The sequence below is a fragment of the Histoplasma capsulatum genome (assembly GCF_000150115.1).
Source record: "Histoplasma capsulatum G186AR genomic scaffold supercont2.3, whole genome shotgun sequence".
In the NCBI taxonomy this organism is placed as follows: domain Eukaryota; kingdom Fungi; phylum Ascomycota; class Eurotiomycetes; order Onygenales; family Ajellomycetaceae; genus Histoplasma; species Histoplasma capsulatum.
The window spans coordinates 2,465,088-2,481,753 of record NW_025544803.1 but is presented as its reverse complement, the minus strand read 5'-3'; the positions used below and the strand labels follow the sequence as shown (position 1 = coordinate 2,481,753).

The following is a 16,666-nucleotide window of genomic DNA, read 5'->3' as shown; positions in this document are numbered from 1 at the left end:
TGTACGTGTTCTTGGGGTGGAATCTGGAAATCTGGGAGGAAGGAAGAAAAACGAAAGAAAGAGATGGCGATTTTGATGTTAAAGTAAAATAAAAAGGAAAACCGAAACCGGCACGAGAAACGCAAGTATGAGAGTATCCTATGTGTGCAAAATATTCTAGAAAAGGTCGGTAGCAGAAACAGCCTCAATCAAATTTCCAGACCGCCTTTACTCGCCTTCCTTCCGCTTTATCCCGGCCCCATGGCCCAAAACACCGCCGCCGCCACCTCCCAATATGCTGGAGCTTGCCCCTTGCGCCCCGGCAACGCCATTCTTCATCCCTCCTCCGGGAGGAGCCACTAACCTCCCCTTTTCAAATGAATACCCAACCCTCTTCAACGCGTTCCACGTCTCCCTAACCTTAACCCGAACCAAATCCCCCGTCGCCTTCGCATCTTCCATAGAGTCATGACCCAGCTCTCCACCGCCAGCCTGTATATGTCGATTCAGGTATTTGCGTGTGAGCGCCCGCAGGCCAAAGCGGTATGGCAGGCCACCTGGGTGCGGGAAAAGGAGCGCAGTGTCGACGATGGTGGGGTGGATGATGCGGCACGCGTTGAGGTCATTCTCGAGTGCGTGACCGATAAGGGGGGTTTCGGGTTGAAGTAATTGGAAGAGGAGGTCGCGAGCTGTGCTGGGGGAGTCGACGACAGGGAGCGGTTGATGGGGCTTGTCTTTCGTGTCGGATGGCGAATGTGGTGTGGCGTTGGCGAAGTGCTCGGGACGGACGCCGGAATAGCGGGAGTTAAGGTCTAAGATTTCACCTTTCGGTTTTACTAGGACGTCCAGGACCTTGTTTCCTTCGGGCCAGGAGACGGCCGTGAGGCGGATGAGTTCAAGACCTAGAGTGGTATAGCCCATTTCGCAGTCAAAACAGATGGGAGGTAACGTAGGTTTATTGAGCTGACTGGGTGTTTCTTTGAATTGCAGCACCGCAGCCAGCCGCTTAACCTCCGACACTTTGAAGACATGCCATTCAGCTTTCGTACAACCTGCGGAAGTCCCAATTGTTTCGTTGCAGCACGGGTAGTACGATTCCTTATGCCCAGTAATATGGTCTGTTTTCTTCTTTTGGGGCCGGAGTGGCTTCGCGTGGTGGTACGTGCAGTGGCCTCCTGTGGCTAAAAGTCCGTCCTCCCTTCGGCCTGGGAAGACCTGAAACCTGCCATTGCAGCGCTCGCATTGCTCCCATCCTTGAGCTGCCTCGGCACCACGTTTTGCCGCTTCAATATCATCACTCGTAGGAGCAGTGGTAACATATCCAGCTTTGTTTAATTGTTCTCGCGACGCATAGAGTTTAGGAAGCAGAGATATTTCTTCCTGGGGGTTCAATCCTGTTATTACTTCCCCGTCTGAATCCTCCGGCTTGTTGCTCCTTGCTGGCAGACCAAATTTAGCGACAATGTATGTTGACACGTTAGTTTCCCACTCTTCCCTGTCCATTTTCCGGAGATTCGTGATGCGGAGCTTTATCACGTTGGCGTATACCGAAGAATGTTCCTTCGCCGCTTTCTCCTCTTCATCCAGCGCCATCGTCACAACTTCATCAGACGACAGTATGAGCGCCTTCTTATACGGGTCATTTTCTTTGATAACTTGCTTATTGAGCTGGACCATGGCATCGTGAAGCTTGGTCAGAATAGACATGCGAACGGTGTGCGATGCTGGAGGTCTGGCGATATGCCTCGGGTTCAATGGCTCCGTTTTCAGTTGTCTTTGGAGAGGGATGTTTCGGTTTGGTTTTGCTGCATTAAACGGAGTCGAACTAGACGACTTGCCTAAAGTGCTCGCAGAAGTTGATCGACATGAGACTGCAGGTGGAGAAACGGTTCTAGTGGCAGATATCAACTCTTGGCTATGACGATTTGAGCTTCCGTTCGATTCTTTCGCGACTTCAGTTGCTTTGCATTCACATTTTGGTTCCTCATGTTTGCTATTGGATGAAATTGGTGTTCTATCCTTGTCTGCGCCATCAATTCGTCTTCGTTTCCGAAGAGGTTCGTCATCAGCCAAAGCAGCAAGAGGAATGGTTTCGGTTTCGGGTAGAGGAGTCGAAGCAGCTAAAGGAACAGCGGAGCTAGGCATGCATTCGTTGCTTGTATGATTAAAAATGCAGTTTAGAAGCCCACAGTTGTCACCCTCAGGGCAAAGGACACTTTTGAAGAGTCCTAGATGATTAAACATCATGTTTACTCTTCAGTTGCTCTACCGTTACAGCATAAATCTCAGGCCAGAACACCAGGCACTTGTAGATAAGCCTTCCGCATACGGAGGACGGATAAAATATGGTTTTTCTGAAGTCACAGGTGACGTCTCATCCCTGTGGGTGTCTTTGAGTTACCCGCTAGCTGTGACTTCGTTTGAGCGGCAACTAAAACCAAAGAAGGGATAAATGAAGTTGCAGCAGGAATCTGGTGCAAAAAATATTCATGCGTCCTGGACAGCTCTTTTGAGGCCCATCTGCGACATGAGACAGAAGCTTCGTTTGCCCGACTGGTACGTGGTATTGGAGAAGCAAAATTCGTCCTATTTCGAATTATTTAGAAGCGCACGAAATACAAGAACCGGGGCCGTCTTTAGATTAAAAGATAAATTGGTGGCGAGGTGACAGATATCTCAAGCTGTTGGATGAAGGTCCATGCATGCTGAGGTTCGAGGAAATCGAGGTAGCTAGCGCTTTGCTTTCGCAAAACAGTGGACAAGGAAAAGGCTCTATTCTAGCCAGGAAACTCGCATGAAGTTGTAAACATTAAACGTCTCTAAGATCCGGGTTTTTATCTCTCCTTTTATGGTTGAGCAAAGTTCATAGTCAGCTGAATATCGACAAATAACTGTCCTCACTGTAAGGTCTGCTAGCACCCGTAGATGGGAAGTACCTGGACGTGCAGGCTTGTCCACTTCGCCGCAGGAAGTTGAGCTGTAGGTGAAAGGACCTGTACGGAGTCGAGTAATAAATAATATCTGAGGTTGTGTTGATCGAAGTTCGAGGCGTCTAAGCAGGTTGGCGCCACAGAGCTCCAGCTGTAGTCACATGCTCGAATTAAGCGCTCGGCAAACAGACAGGCGACTGGCTTCCAATTTCCTTTCTCATTGTGTTGACTCCCAGCAATATGAAAGAAGTTAACCCCCAGCACCATAAAAGAAGGAATCAGTAATCCGAGATTATCCCCCAAAAAGTAAGAAGAATGCTGATCACATTTGCGTCTTGAAACGTAGGTGAGTTTGTCGCCGTTTGTTTACTACCTGATTTCACCGATGTTAGTATCACTATTTGATTGCTTTATTCTTCGTTAATTTTAATACAAAGAAAATCTTGGAACTAATGAGCCGACCAGCAGTTGTTGGGATAACATGGAAATCTCTTTCACTTGGACTATATCATGGGTGTCTTGCAAGAGAAAAATTCAGATACATTGTACACTACATCCTGGTTGAAGCGTAATGCTGGAACACTCAGCTATGATAGAAGCGCGTAGTCTCGAAATAGAAGAGGTTTCGGAAACTCTAAATGGCCTAGGCTATGATATCCGGAAACTGAGCATTATTTATCACTTGGTGGGTGGCCTGGTAGCTCAATCTGCCACCTGTTTTTATGTGCCGAGGGATACTTCGACAATGTCGAGCCTCTCAATTTTACAAACTTTGCAACTCCCAATGCAGGAGCAAGAAGTCCATCAAGAAAGAGACGCCTTTGGAACGTCGTTGGGGGCAAGGACAATCTCAGGTCTGGCCGCCAACTCTTCATGATACATTGTTTCTGGGGACGCTGGCAAACCGCTCGAAATCGCTCTTCACACCCCAGGCAGAATATTTATGATAAGTCTGACAAGGCTCAAACGTCGAAGTATTTAAGCGATCACCGTCAATGACAAAGACCCCGTGTTCTATGTTGGGGGGATTGGGTTGGGTGATTCGTACCCTCTATACCACCATGGCGCTGGTGGTGATTGAGCTCTTTTGCCCTAGTGGCCTAATATTCTATACCACGCGGATATCGAAGATGGACCCGTAGATGGAGCCCGGTAGGTGCAACAATGAACTCCTTACCGAATTATTCCCCTGTTGATGAACCCAGGTCGATAAAATATCCGTGTGAGGGAGTCAGCGCTGCTCCATAGATGGGTGATTAGGCTGAACATGTCCTTTCTCACTGGACTGCCCCTCTACGCGTTTTTATGTATATTCGTCTCAATTGCATTCATCATCTATCTCGCAAGCGCTGCTATTGCATATCCATGACATATGAAACTTTGGAAACCCTTTCAAAGGAAGTACTAGTAATGTTACTAGCAACTAATTTACAATATATTAGTAATTGATGGATAGCTCTCCTTAAATAATACAATCAGGGGTTTTGCACAGCTTTATATCTATAGACTCGCTAATTCTATAGCTAGATTTCATAGTGAAGACATTTAATATTCACATTGAAATCAAAGAATCGCGTTTTTGGTGGAGCGAGCTTACTAACCAAAGCAAACTTGCGTGCTTTCACAAACTTTCAAGTTCTTGCAAGGTTCTGTTTCATTCGTGTTGATCCACGACAGGGCTGAGAGAATATCTTTCGGCCATCTATACCAGGAATGGAACAGCCTCCCAGTAGCGTTTTCATCGCGGAAGACTTTGATGAAGGCTTGCAGCGGTGGCATCCTTGAGTGATCAACTTCCACCCGGACAACTTCTCCTTCGCCTTGTCCGTTCCTCCTCTATCTTTAAATGGCGTTTCCGAGATCTCCACTCTCGTACCAACGCCGTCGCGATTCGCGGCAAATCGACAGAATTAATAACATTGTTGGTTTCCGGAAACACCCGGCCCATATCCACAGGGCGTGGCACAAGTCTGAATGCAGGCATCATCGTTCGAATTCCGAAGAAATTCGACAAGACAAGATCGCAGTGGCTCGGAGGTATTAAATGGACGCCGTACCCTCAATTTCGCGCCACCCCTCCCCCCCTCCCCCCATCCCTCCTCTCCCCCACCTGCCATTCATCAATACTGTGTGAAATAAAGTGGGGAAGAGGTGATGCCGGGGATAAGCCACATGGGAGCAGTGGGGCGGAGTGGAGAGGAGAGAAGTGATGAGGTATCTCGACAGTTTTTGGGACAAAATCGTTCCAACCACGTCTTCTTGAAGCGTGAAATTTCTCCTCCACACACCCAACAAACCTTACTCCTTACTCCAGACAGACGAAGAGCCCATACCGTTTTCCAAGGCGGTTAATGCCCCTGCAGTCAACCCTCAGGCTCGTCAAAATCTGCACTGTACGGTCCACAGCTCTCTGCAAGTTGACATCATCACCACCACCGTCCATCCATCACTGTTTTCAGTTTTCCTTCCGTTTCAAAATGATACATTGACATTCCTCTGTTGCCAGCGCTGGCAAACAAATATTGAATTTATTCTCATATATGTATCATCATACGACCCTTCACTCATGATGGAATAAAGTTCCCTCACTTGGGTTTTAGATTCTCTGGTTAAATCAGGTGGTGGATTCATTATCGGTGACTTCTTCTGATTGAAACAGTAGTTTTGGATTGATAAGAGCCTGTGATTGAAATGACTCAGATGCTAAGCAGCATGCTCGCTCACACATGCCATATGAGAAAGAAGCGGCCTTCTTTCTCATCAGATCCGTCTACACTGGCTGTCATATAACAGATACATAGTGCTTTATAAAACTATATCTTGTGCTATTTTTTGGGATTCTTCGTATGTATGAAAAATTGTTGTGAAAGTAATATTTGCTTGGCTCCGCGAAACCCCTGGCGGTCCACATAACAGAAATTCAGAAACGGCATTGCAGCCGTCATGCAAAAGTTGAATATCGCTGTTGGAAGCGTGGTAGAGACTCTAAATCACAGGACAATCATATCATAGCCAGACAATATTCTGCAGCATAGACAAAGGCTCGACCTGACCACCCCATCTTCAAGGATTCTCCCACCCAGTGCTGCGAGCAAGCATACCTCCAAATGGATGAACATCACTGGCCTTACGGAGTACGCTAATCAACAAATAAGACCTGAGGGGAAAAATATGCTGCATCTACCCCTCATCTAGCTGGTTGACAACAAGCTTGTATCAGCCCGTATCTGTCCACTCGGAACAGCTCGATCAGGCAATCCAGCAACCTCCCTCGGCCACCAAGTACATACCTATACTCCGTACTTCTCTTGTAGTTTACCTAGGAAGTGCCCCCATCGTGTAACAAGGAAGTTCACACTTATGACGTCATTGTGGCTCCATATCAGCAAGGCGTCTTGGCGGGGGCTGCGATATCCACCACACTAGATCACATGCAGTCTAGTTCACTGCAGCCAAGATGAATTCAGCCGCTCTTTACCCCTGTGATCTCAGATTCTTGGCAATGACGTCACTCAGACTTATCTTTCCGCGGCTTCAAAAAAAAAAAAAGAAAGAAAGAAAAAAGAAAAAAGAAAAAACATGATGGGCTGATCACACAAATGAACCCGTTGTGCATCCATTGGTACACGAGAATAGCCGATTCTGAATATCGAAATATAATTTGTGTTCACAATTTTCAAGAACCTTGCTGCAATGTAGCAGCACTAATAAATCAAAATCCCATCTCTGGGCGCATGCATGTCTATCTCTCACACATCCAGAAAGGAAACAACATGATATTTCACATTTTTCAAGTTGTTACCTAGAACGTAACCAGGATTGCTCCAACACCCAACCATTATCAGGTCTGAGTGCAACGTCCAACAATGAGTATCACGTCCCGCACAAACCATGTGGGAGAGAATACGCTCCACTATTTGCTGAAGCTACTGCATGTACCCAGTATCTGACACCGACAGTATGATAGCTCCTACTACGAGCCTCCGTAGCTCTTAGCATGTCTTGTACCAGACTTGCTTTCAACAATGCACTTCATTTTGCTTTTGCATCATGCTTTCAATCTGGTTTGTCTTATGCATCTGCTGCCTTCCTCATCCTGTTCCTAGTTGTAATTATTGATTCGAGGGTTCCCGGTAATTGGCTTAACCTTCGAGATTGCTGCGATTTCCACGGACACAGAGGGGTAGATTTCGTGCTCAATAGCCCTCCCCGAATAGTGGCGGGGCAGGGGACCAATCAATGGCTCTGGGTATGCGGATTTTGGTTATTTTCTTATTTTTCCCGCGTCCAGTCAGGGACATCAGCTAAGGTTTCTCTTGTTGTCCCTGGCCCAATCCCGGCACCCACATCGCTGCTGGGAAGTTACTCTGCGTATGAAACGCCACAGGGATCGTGATGTCTCCTTCGTAGTGGCTGGTGGTATTTTCGGAGCTCCACCTTCCGGACGTGCTGTGTACCAGTTGTGGTACATATTTCAGCGGCATAAACTCGTACCGAGAACTGTATCTTACGTTATCTTACGCTTTCGGCGTAATATCCACACACCAAAACCTCAACTTCCACGCTAAGCCCATCTTGGTGCAACGTCGCGGCTCAACTGTATTCCAGCATCAAAGCCGCTTGACGTCGTTGAAAGTGATTCAAGATGCTGTTGACTGACTCTGTTGCCAGTCACGAATCAACAGAGCGCTGCAATATGCCGTGTCCTATGTTTTGTGTGTAGGATATGGTATCACTATGATGTATTTCGTCGAACTTCAGAAAACTGCAGGATTCTCATGGCTCCAGTCCCCGTTCTTTGTTAAGCCTTTCACAGCACCAAAAAGAAATTCGACTGGCACTGCAACTAGCCATTTCTTCTGATCAGAGTCAAATATCTTTGGTATCGAATCAGAATTCCCCCCGCTCCTGATATGGGGCAAAAGACATCCTCCTTCCGTCGTCGTTTCGAAACACAATCCACAACGGGGATTATTGACTGACTCGGAAACTCAGACACGGATTAACTTCCATGGCGCAAAGCACTACCTAGGTGAACGGTTTACCATATCCTCCTCGCGAGAATAATGAGGAAAAATTAATCACCGCTCCATACAGGACGCTGGTGTGCGTTAGTGGTGGATCCATGGGCGGCGGCGGGTTCCACAACTGAGCGGAGTGTAATGGACATCCTTACAGGGTTTGTTGCGGACGGGGGAAACCATATCGAGGGGGTTTTGGTTCATCCTTGCGCCATGCATCGGAAGCGCATCTTATAACCTATATATATATTCCCCCTCTTCTGAATTCTTTTTTCAAACTTTCGATTTTCCTACTTTGACCCTGATTTTTCCAGTTTCTTTCTCAATTCCCCCAGATCACGTTTTTAGCTACGAAGGCCCATAAAGAAAAGTGACAATAAAAAAAGAAACTAGAAGGAGAGGGAGAGGGAAATCCCACATACCATTCCTATAGACACATCTACACATATACAATCGACTTGCTTCGGTGGAGATCAGCGATCCCACCCCTCGTTCTTTGCTTCAGTTTTCCGTCTTAAATCTCTGCCTTCTTTCACCATGGCAGCTACCGACAACTATATGCCCTCCGGGCGCCGGGTGCGCCGCATCTCCAGTATTGAGGCCACTCGAGCAGACCTCTTTGGCGGCCCCAGTGTCGTTATCCCTCCTCAACACCTCATGGCTCCGAGCGGTGCCTACGAATCCGCACGGTCCATGTCCGTGGCGAAGTCGCATCTCGATGATGACATTTCCTCTCCTGAAACCACTCCTCGTGGGTCCACGCCGTCCTCGGATGATGGCCATGTTACTGCCAGTAAATATGCCTTTGCTTTCGACATCGACGGGGTTCTTATTCGTGGTGGCAAGGCCATTCCTGCTGCCGTTGAGGCAATGAAGGTGCTGAATGGGGAGAATGAATTTAAGGAGAAAGTGTAAGTTTCTTATGACAATATGCAATTGATTCATGTCTTTATTGTATATATGTATATATATATTATATAGCTAACCAGGTTCACTGTTCTACACTCCAGGCCGTACATTTTCGTCACAAATGGTGGCGGAAAGACGGAAGAAGAGAGATGTATCGATCTAAGCAAACAGCTGGAACTAGAAGTTTCTCCTGGCCAATTCATCTGCGGACACACGCCCATGCGAGAAATGGCCGAAAAATACAATACAGTGCTCGTGGTGGGCGGCGAGGGCGAGAAATGTCGAATCGTGGCTGAAGGGTACGGTTTCAAAGATGTCGTGACACCCGGCGACATAATAAAATACAACCAACACACCACCCCATTCAGAGAACTAACCGAAGAGGAATTCAAAAACTCACGCACGCGCGACTTCGAAAACGTCGTTATCGAGGCTATCTTCGTCTTTGCCGACAGCAGAGACTGGGCTGGTGATCAACAGATCATTCTTGACCTGTGCATGTCTAAGGGTGGCCGAATCGGCACACGCTCCGAAACCTTCGACGAAGGACCCCCGGTCTACTTCTCCCACAATGATATCGTCTGGTCTACGTCACACGAACACACCAGAATTGGCATGGGAGCCCTTCGGGCATCCGTCGAAGCCCTCTTCAGAGCCGTCACCGGCAAGGAACTCAAGACCATCGCCTTCGGCAAGCCACAGCTAGGAACCTTCCAGTTTGCCACGCGTCTGCTCCGACAATGGCGCAAGGAAACGCACGGCATCGACTCCGCGCCGGACACCGTGTATTTCGTTGGCGATACGCCAGAATCAGACATCCGCGGTACCAACGAGTACAACGCCTCGGATAAATGTGAGAATGATTGGTATTCCATCCTGGTAAAGACGGGCGTGTATGAGGATGGAACCACGCCACGATTTCCGCCCAACAAGACCGTCAATGACGTACTTGATGCCGTCAAGTTCGGCATGAATAGAGAGCATCTGCGAGAGATGAAGGAGGCGTCCATGAGGAATGCCAGCGTCGCTGTCGTCGATAAATGAATAAGACCGGGGACGTCTTATTTATTCGCTTTCCGCCTATTTACTTTATTCTGTAAAACTGGGTGGTGGGGATTTGCTTTGCCCTTTTTGTTTTAGTTATTGTTTCTTTTCTTCTTCTTCTTCTTCTTCTTGTTGCTATCATTCGCATTCAACACACATACCACCTTTCTGCACTTTCATCACTTATGATATTCCCCCTTAGAAGCTCTCAAGCTGCTACATGTCTTACACTGCCGATCCCTCTCTTCCACGCCATATCCCCTCGTCGCCCCCTTTGCAGATAAAAAAAGAGTGGCTTTCATGCCAGGTGACGAAATTCCATCATGACTTGACGATTTATCGTTTGTTTTTTATAACATGTTTTTTTTTTTTTTTTTTTTTTTTTTTTTTAATATCTCGGTTCTCTTTCTTCATTCCCCTTTACTACAGCCGTTTAACTGTTTACTTTGGCCAGCTCCAGGCGGGCTGTTTGTCGGAAACTCATATTTCTATATGCATGTACATCTCTTTTTTTGTCACTCGCGAAACACATCTCTAGAGGAAAAGAACAGAATTTTTTTTTTCTCCCTTAGACAGGGCCGGTTAGAAAAAAGAAAAGAAGAAAAAAAAGGAAGAAAAAAAAACTCTTAAAGGAAGGAGGAAAGAAAATATAAGGGTCGCCTGATGCAATTTTCAGTTTTCCTTCGCTCTTTGCGCTTGAATTCCTCAATGGTATATATATACAGACATATATCGGATACACGAATACACGGATGAATGAAGACATAACCCATTGGATTTGACCGTTGGAGTAAATGAAGCACCCCGAAAGCGAAGGAGGGGAGGAAGGGTGGTGGGGGGGTCTTCCTGCTATATATACAACAGTACCTGCGTCGTTAGATTATATTATTGATTAGGCGGATAGAAATAATTATTGAGCTGTTGTCGAAATACTTTTTACGCTCTCGTTTGCTGATGCGTAATCTCGGCCGGATGGGGGGTACGTCATCATGGGAGGAGTATGGTTGGTTCAGTGTCGAGCTGTCTTGAGTTTGATCCTTTCATCCATTGTCAACCTTACGGCAATTTGGATTTAACGGTGGGAAAGGTTTGGTAGATATCGTTCGAAAGGGTGGGTGGTGGATGTTGTTGGTGACAGAACACTTCCTGGCATCCGATCCATGTGGAGATCACGGACAGAACGGTTCCAGTAAACGATTTACCGGCATTGCGCTAACAGGATTGATCAATGCCAAGATGCGACTCCCGATTTCTCTCGACATGCTGTTGCATCCTCCGTTTTTACCTGATGATGGCGGCATAAAATTTCCCATGGAAATCAAACGGCGTTTCCAGCTTGAGGTGCACCCGTTCCTTACTTATCTCTTAAACAGTCTTGAGAAACATCAACGACTAGAGAAGCAAGTGATTTTACCTCCCTTGATATTTCCATCTCCAGACGACAACGTCGCCCTTGTGGTGGGCCATGCATCTGTTTTTACAAAACAGGAATATAATCCCATCCATACCGGTATCAAAAACCAGTATACATAACAATAACAGTGTACATGCTAAAGACGGATGGAAACAGCGTTGGCAACTGAGAGCCAATGACGGATGGACCTGATCTGAAAATCATTGTTTGGTCTTGGTGAAAAGTATAAATGTATCCGGAGAGCGGAATGAGATTCGAACTCTATACAGAGGTCAACAATTCGATATGGGATGATTGGGGTATATAAATGAATAAGGCGCAAATGAGTGGGATGGCCGATGTGATGGGCTAGGATTTTGAATAATAGTTACCAAACAGAAAACAAGCTGTATCCAGAAGTAAAACAAAAAGAGAAGATAGAAAAGAATCAGATATTCATCCCACCCATGCAATAAAAATAAAAGAAAAGGACAGTGAGAACACAAAAGATTTTTGAGGAAATGGTCATAATATTTCAAGGGAAAAAAAGAGGGCGATGATTGGGGGGGAAGGGTCAACAAGAGAAAGATACTCTATTATGTTAAAAAAAGGGGGGTCTTGCGATCCATGTTTTAGTCAAACAAAACCCACAAAAAAAAAAAAAAAATGAGCCCACCTCACTCAACAATAAGATATAAATCCTGCCCGTGGGCGTCAATTTCCCTTCCGGCGATCCCAGCGATCAGACTTCTCCGCAGAACCATCGCTATCATCGTTTGTCTTATCCTCTATCCCAGCGTCGTTGCTGCTGCGCCTGTCTCTCCTGCCACTCCCGGAACGCCAATGACGGCGACGGCGTCTCCAATACGCCCTGTGTTGCCCCGAGATCACCGGCGCCCGATTTATTCGCGGAGTTCAAAGGGCTGGGCCGCAGCCCGCTTGCTTTGTTAACATCTAGCTCGCTCTCCATTTTATTTGCGGTCGTCTCGCCGCGGCGCTTGCTTAGGAGGCTATCGCTGCTACTGATATTGCTGCTGGTGCAGTTATTGTGTGGCCCCTTGGTGTATGATGTGTATGATGGATAATGATGTTGCGGTTGCTGGTTTCTTGTGTGTGGTGGGGGTTGGAGACGCATAGGCAGTCGAAGTGGTTGATGGAATTTGGGAAATTTTGGAACGTTACTTGCGCCGCCGGAGGTATTGTGAAGTCGATGTTGATATGGGTGTTGGTGATGGTATGGATATGAATATAAGCGTGACTTGCTACCATTTGCTCCTCCACTAGTAGACATGTCGTTGCACCTTTCGCTTGGGTCTTTCCCTTGAAAATTATTATTATGTGGCGCGGACGGCCCGGTCATTGGTGGGTACTTCAACGGTATTGACAATGGCTTTGGGTAGGCATTTGGATCCGGTGATGTTGACCGTTCCCTGACGGGACTCAGGCGAGCGCTGGAACGCTTAGTAGCGGAGCCTCCATTCCTGGTCCTACTCCCCACGTTTGATTCCACAGATTCAGGGCCTGTAACTGACCCGGTGAGCGTTCGATCGTTCGATCGTCGTCGACTTTGATCGATCGGTCCTCTGTGCGGCCAGGCGCCCGCGCCTGCTTGTGAGTAGGAATTCAGGTGGCCGCTGGGTGCTATCCCGTTGGGCCGCATGGATGATCCGTAATCCATGCGTTGGTATGTAACCTTTGGAGGAGACATGGTCATATTCGTTCGAGCGTGGTACGAGCTGCTGCTAGCGGGAGTGACTAGTCTTAATGTTGGAGGCTGCCGCTGTCGCTGCCGTTGTTGCTGCTGTGGTTGTTGCTGTCTCCCATTATTCTGGTGCGCTGCGTATTGAGGACCATACTGTTTATTTTGTGATTGATTCCTACTAGCATTCACGGACATTCTATCATATCCATCGCTTGGATGTGTGGGTGGCCGCTGGGTATTTGTTGCAGCAAGGGCTCTCCTATCTTCATTATCTTCTTCTTCGAATAAGGTGGCCGCACTTTCCGGTCGGCGTCTTATGGGTTCCGCAATCGGATCCTGAGATGAAAATGCCTCGTAATTGGGTTTTTCCGGTAGTAACTGCGAGAGTCTACGGGGCGATTTGGACTTTGGCGGCGCATTGGGAGTGGACAGACTCGCATCATCGCTGTCCCTTTGGCTGTAAGCGGGATAGGAGAACGGAGCGTTTCTAGCATCGGAAGCAGCACCGGCTGGTTGGCTTGCATTGTTTGCTGGAAGAGTAAGCCGTCGGGCAACCGGTTCATTATATATGCCAATGGGCGATCTGAGAGCCCGGTCACCCCGATAGCCCACCAGGAAGTCGGGTGGAGAGGGCTCAGACATCTGCCCGCCGATCTCAAATCCGCTCTCATGAGCTGTCATCACCTTGTTTCGACGACGCTTTAGGCAAAACATTATGATCAAGGCCAACAACAGTGCCCCTGCAGCTGCGCCTCCAATGGAAATCCCTATTACCTGAGCACTCGTCATGGGATGTGCGTCCTCGACTGCTGGAGACTCAGATGGTTCGGGTGGAAGTCCAGTTGGCTGTGGAAACCATAAAATGCTGGTAGAGACTAAAGTGCTAGATGGTAACGGAGCGGAGTGAAGAGCGATGCTGGTACTTGAAGAAGTAGGTTTCACCATAGTGGACGTGAGGGAGATGCTCGAGTTTGAAGTTGGAGAGGGAGTGGGCTCGGCGAGTGTTGTTGAATGAGTCCGCTGCGCTTCTGTCGTGGTGGTGGTGGTTGTGGTGGTTGTCGCTGTAATGGTGATTACAGTATGTGTATTAGGAAGGGCATTCCGGATGCCAGAGCAGATGGTATATACCTGGAGCTCCCGGATGCCAGGATTTGAACAAAATCTGTACACACAACGTAGCGCACCTTCACCAAGCGTAAACCCCGCCGTAGATCGTCTCGTACATAGACAGGATAAATCGCGGGCGTTCTGGCAGGCTGCAGTGGGGAAATCCGACTCAATGAATGAGGCCAAGCAGCCCTGTGCGCAGGCAGGGACAACATTACCGGCAGTTACATTTGTGGCACGGGGTGGGATGTTTTCTGCCCGACAGAATGGAATTGGTACTGCAACTGCAAGGTGTAGAACAACTGCTAACAGAGCGTGAAAATGGCGCGACATGCTGTGGCAGCTCTAGATGAGAAAAAGAGAGTGAGCTAGGTATCCCAGCATTGAACGTCACTGTATGTTGTATATATTATGGATGCACAAAATGGTGAGCGGATGTAGTTAGACGCAATGGCTGAAAGGGCTATGGCAACAATGTCACGATGAAAGTAAGGAGTAGAGACCACCAAGTCTCACAGAAGTGACATCCAAAAAGCGCATTGCGTTTCCCATAGGGACATACCAATTCAAACCAGTCCAAGCTGTCCGGCAACGATCCTTCTGGATTCACCTGGGTCGGCTCATCATCATGCTACAACCATTCGCACAGGAATAGGAACCGGCTTTCCCCACGACGGAATATCGAAATGGATAAATAAGCAATGTGAAATCCCAAGAATGAAATGGTAGGAGACACTGGAATTATATGAGCATACAAGGGCGTAGAAACCCTACTGATGCAAAATCGTAGCGCAGAAAAACTGCGTATCAAAGAGAATCAAGCAGAAATGGAAACAAAACAAGGGAGGGAAACAGAACAAACAGGACAGAAAGCAAAAGCGGGCAAGCACAAGAAAAATAATATAGAAAAGCAAATAATAAACAACTATCATGAAGAAGACCCCACCCCCTCCAGATAGGAAGCGCGCGAAGGCGAGGGGGAACGCGATGTTTGAAGAACCCAGCAGCGAACCGCCACCCTTCTTCAGAAAAGAGTGGATATTCGAACAGTGCCAGTTAAGAGCATTGTTACCCGAACACAGTCAGGATCCAAGAAGAAAAGAGAGAGAATAAAACACGAAAAAAAAAAAAAAAGAAAGAAAGAAAGCCCAGACGGAGAGACAGTGGATATCTGCATCTCCAAAACTGCAGCAAACACTTGCCTCCCCCCACAAGAGCCACCTCCAGTGATTCAGCAAATGAAACTCTGGGCTTCTACATGCCGCCAGCAATCTGACTCGACAGGAGGGAGGGAGAGAGCAGGCGCAAAGAACACGAGCATGGCACGGGCGCTTTCAACTGCCCATCCTAGCCGTGGAGGCCACCGGGCCATCACAAAACATAAAATTAACCTCTCCATCCCATAATCGCCATCGCCATCGCCCTATAGGAAGGCAGCATGCCGGCCATCAGCGACTCGAGCCAGCAGAGACAGGAGCCAGAAGCAGCAGCAGGAGGAGGAGGAGGAGCAGAAGCCTAGCGCCGTGCTGAAACGCCGCAGATACAGCAACGCAGCGCTGCATCGTTGGCTGCGAGTGGCCTTGCACTGCGTGCCTTTTAAGCGCCGTGGTATGTTGGAATCCCAAGATCCAACGTTCCAGGATGCCAGAAGTGGAATCAGAAAGAAACAGCTTCGTTTCAGGGTGTGGAGGTGTTCGGCGGCTACACTGGAGTCACGTGGTGTGATGACATCATCGGTTGGCAGCCGGAGAGACTTCCTTCTTGAAGAACAGGACAGGACAGGACATGATGCATTGGACGTGAATCTGCTGACGTCTGCACAGCATCAGCCCCCCGTTATGTTCTGCCGAGAGCTCCAGATCGCCCGTGCATGGCATTGGGAATTAAACTCGGGTGGCTGCGGGCGGCTTACCCTGTACTAGTTGCTTATGAGGTCAGCCCCGGGCGAGCAGGCACACAACAGGAAAACATGTTTCTCAATCACGGAGTAAATTCGTCTATCCCAAAACGCTTCCTCGATACACATATATATACTACAATCGAAACCCTCATCTGCGCATTGTCTGTTAACTAGGCGCTACTGGTACTGTACAATCGACGATTCAGGTAATCAATCAATCAACCCAGGAAGGAAATCCAAACCAAGACGCGAAGGGTGTCAGAAATTGATTGAATAAAAGACACAGGGGCGAGGGGCGAGGGGCGAGAACAGAGCAAAATTTCTCATGTCTCCGGTGCGACCGCAGGAGTGCAAAGGGGGATTTCATGAAATGATGATGTGAATCAACGGGTAAACCAGGTGAAGGGAGGACGAGGAGTGGGATGGGGCTAGGCCCGCTGAGCCCTCGTTTTTGTGTCTGTTTTTGTTTTTGTTTTTTTTTTTTTTGTCTTCACTGGAACCATAGAGAACGCAGTTGGATGGAGATGGAAAAAAAAGAAAAAAGGAAAAAAGGGGAAAAACGGAAAGAGGAAAAGACTTGGGTGAACTGACGGTAACGCTCTTAGAAAATCAGGTAGAACGGAGAACGGAGAACGGAGAGGAAAGAACTGGTATCATTGAGGCGTAGAAAATAGAAAAGAG

The 16,666-nt window shown here is 47.8% G+C and overlaps 6 protein-coding genes across 6 annotated transcripts; 4 read left to right on the top strand and 2 right to left on the bottom strand.

Annotated features, from left to right (window-relative positions):
* Positions 1 to 207: 207 nt before the first annotated feature.
* On the bottom strand, positions 208 to 2,226 carry HCBG_02993 (RNA exonuclease; the record flags this gene model as incomplete). Its single annotated transcript, XM_045430042.1, has 1 exon — positions 208 to 2,226. One exon carries the CDS (start codon positions 2,224 to 2,226, stop codon positions 208 to 210), a length of 2,019 nt encoding a protein of 672 aa, XP_045289937.1.
* A 1,254-nt stretch (positions 2,227 to 3,480) lies between these two features.
* HCBG_02992 (uncharacterized protein) lies at positions 3,481 to 6,335 on the top strand (the record flags this gene model as incomplete). The annotated part of the gene is made up of 7 exons (XM_045430041.1): positions 3,481 to 3,594; positions 3,642 to 3,900; positions 4,680 to 4,946; positions 5,228 to 5,302; positions 5,926 to 6,043; positions 6,105 to 6,191; positions 6,224 to 6,335. The coding sequence occupies 7 exons, from the start codon at positions 3,481 to 3,483 to the stop codon at positions 6,333 to 6,335; spliced, it is 1,032 nt and encodes a 343-aa protein (XP_045289936.1).
* A 2,132-nt stretch (positions 6,336 to 8,467) lies between these two features.
* On the top strand, positions 8,468 to 9,900 carry HCBG_02991 (phosphatidyl synthase; the record flags this gene model as incomplete). The annotated part of the gene is made up of 2 exons (XM_045430040.1): positions 8,468 to 8,841; positions 8,941 to 9,900. 2 exons carry the CDS (start codon positions 8,468 to 8,470, stop codon positions 9,881 to 9,883), a joined length of 1,317 nt encoding a protein of 438 aa, XP_045289935.1.
* A 937-nt stretch (positions 9,901 to 10,837) lies between these two features.
* HCBG_02990 (uncharacterized protein) lies at positions 10,838 to 11,416 on the top strand (the record flags this gene model as incomplete). Its single annotated transcript, XM_045430039.1, has 2 exons — positions 10,838 to 10,862; positions 10,980 to 11,416. 2 exons carry the CDS (start codon positions 10,838 to 10,840, stop codon positions 11,414 to 11,416), a joined length of 462 nt encoding a protein of 153 aa, XP_045289934.1.
* Positions 11,417 to 12,057: 641 nt separating this feature from the next.
* On the bottom strand, positions 12,058 to 14,418 carry HCBG_02989 (uncharacterized protein; the record flags this gene model as incomplete). The annotated part of the gene is made up of 2 exons (XM_045430038.1): positions 12,058 to 14,039; positions 14,163 to 14,418. 2 exons carry the CDS (start codon positions 14,416 to 14,418, stop codon positions 12,058 to 12,060), a joined length of 2,238 nt encoding a protein of 745 aa, XP_045289933.1.
* Positions 14,419 to 15,015: 597 nt separating this feature from the next.
* Positions 15,016 to 16,652, top strand: HCBG_02988 (uncharacterized protein; the record flags this gene model as incomplete). Its single annotated transcript, XM_045430037.1, has 4 exons — positions 15,016 to 15,119; positions 15,515 to 15,884; positions 16,272 to 16,319; positions 16,599 to 16,652. 4 exons carry the CDS (start codon positions 15,016 to 15,018, stop codon positions 16,650 to 16,652), a joined length of 576 nt encoding a protein of 191 aa, XP_045289932.1.
* Between the last annotated feature and the right edge of the window lie 14 nt (positions 16,653 to 16,666).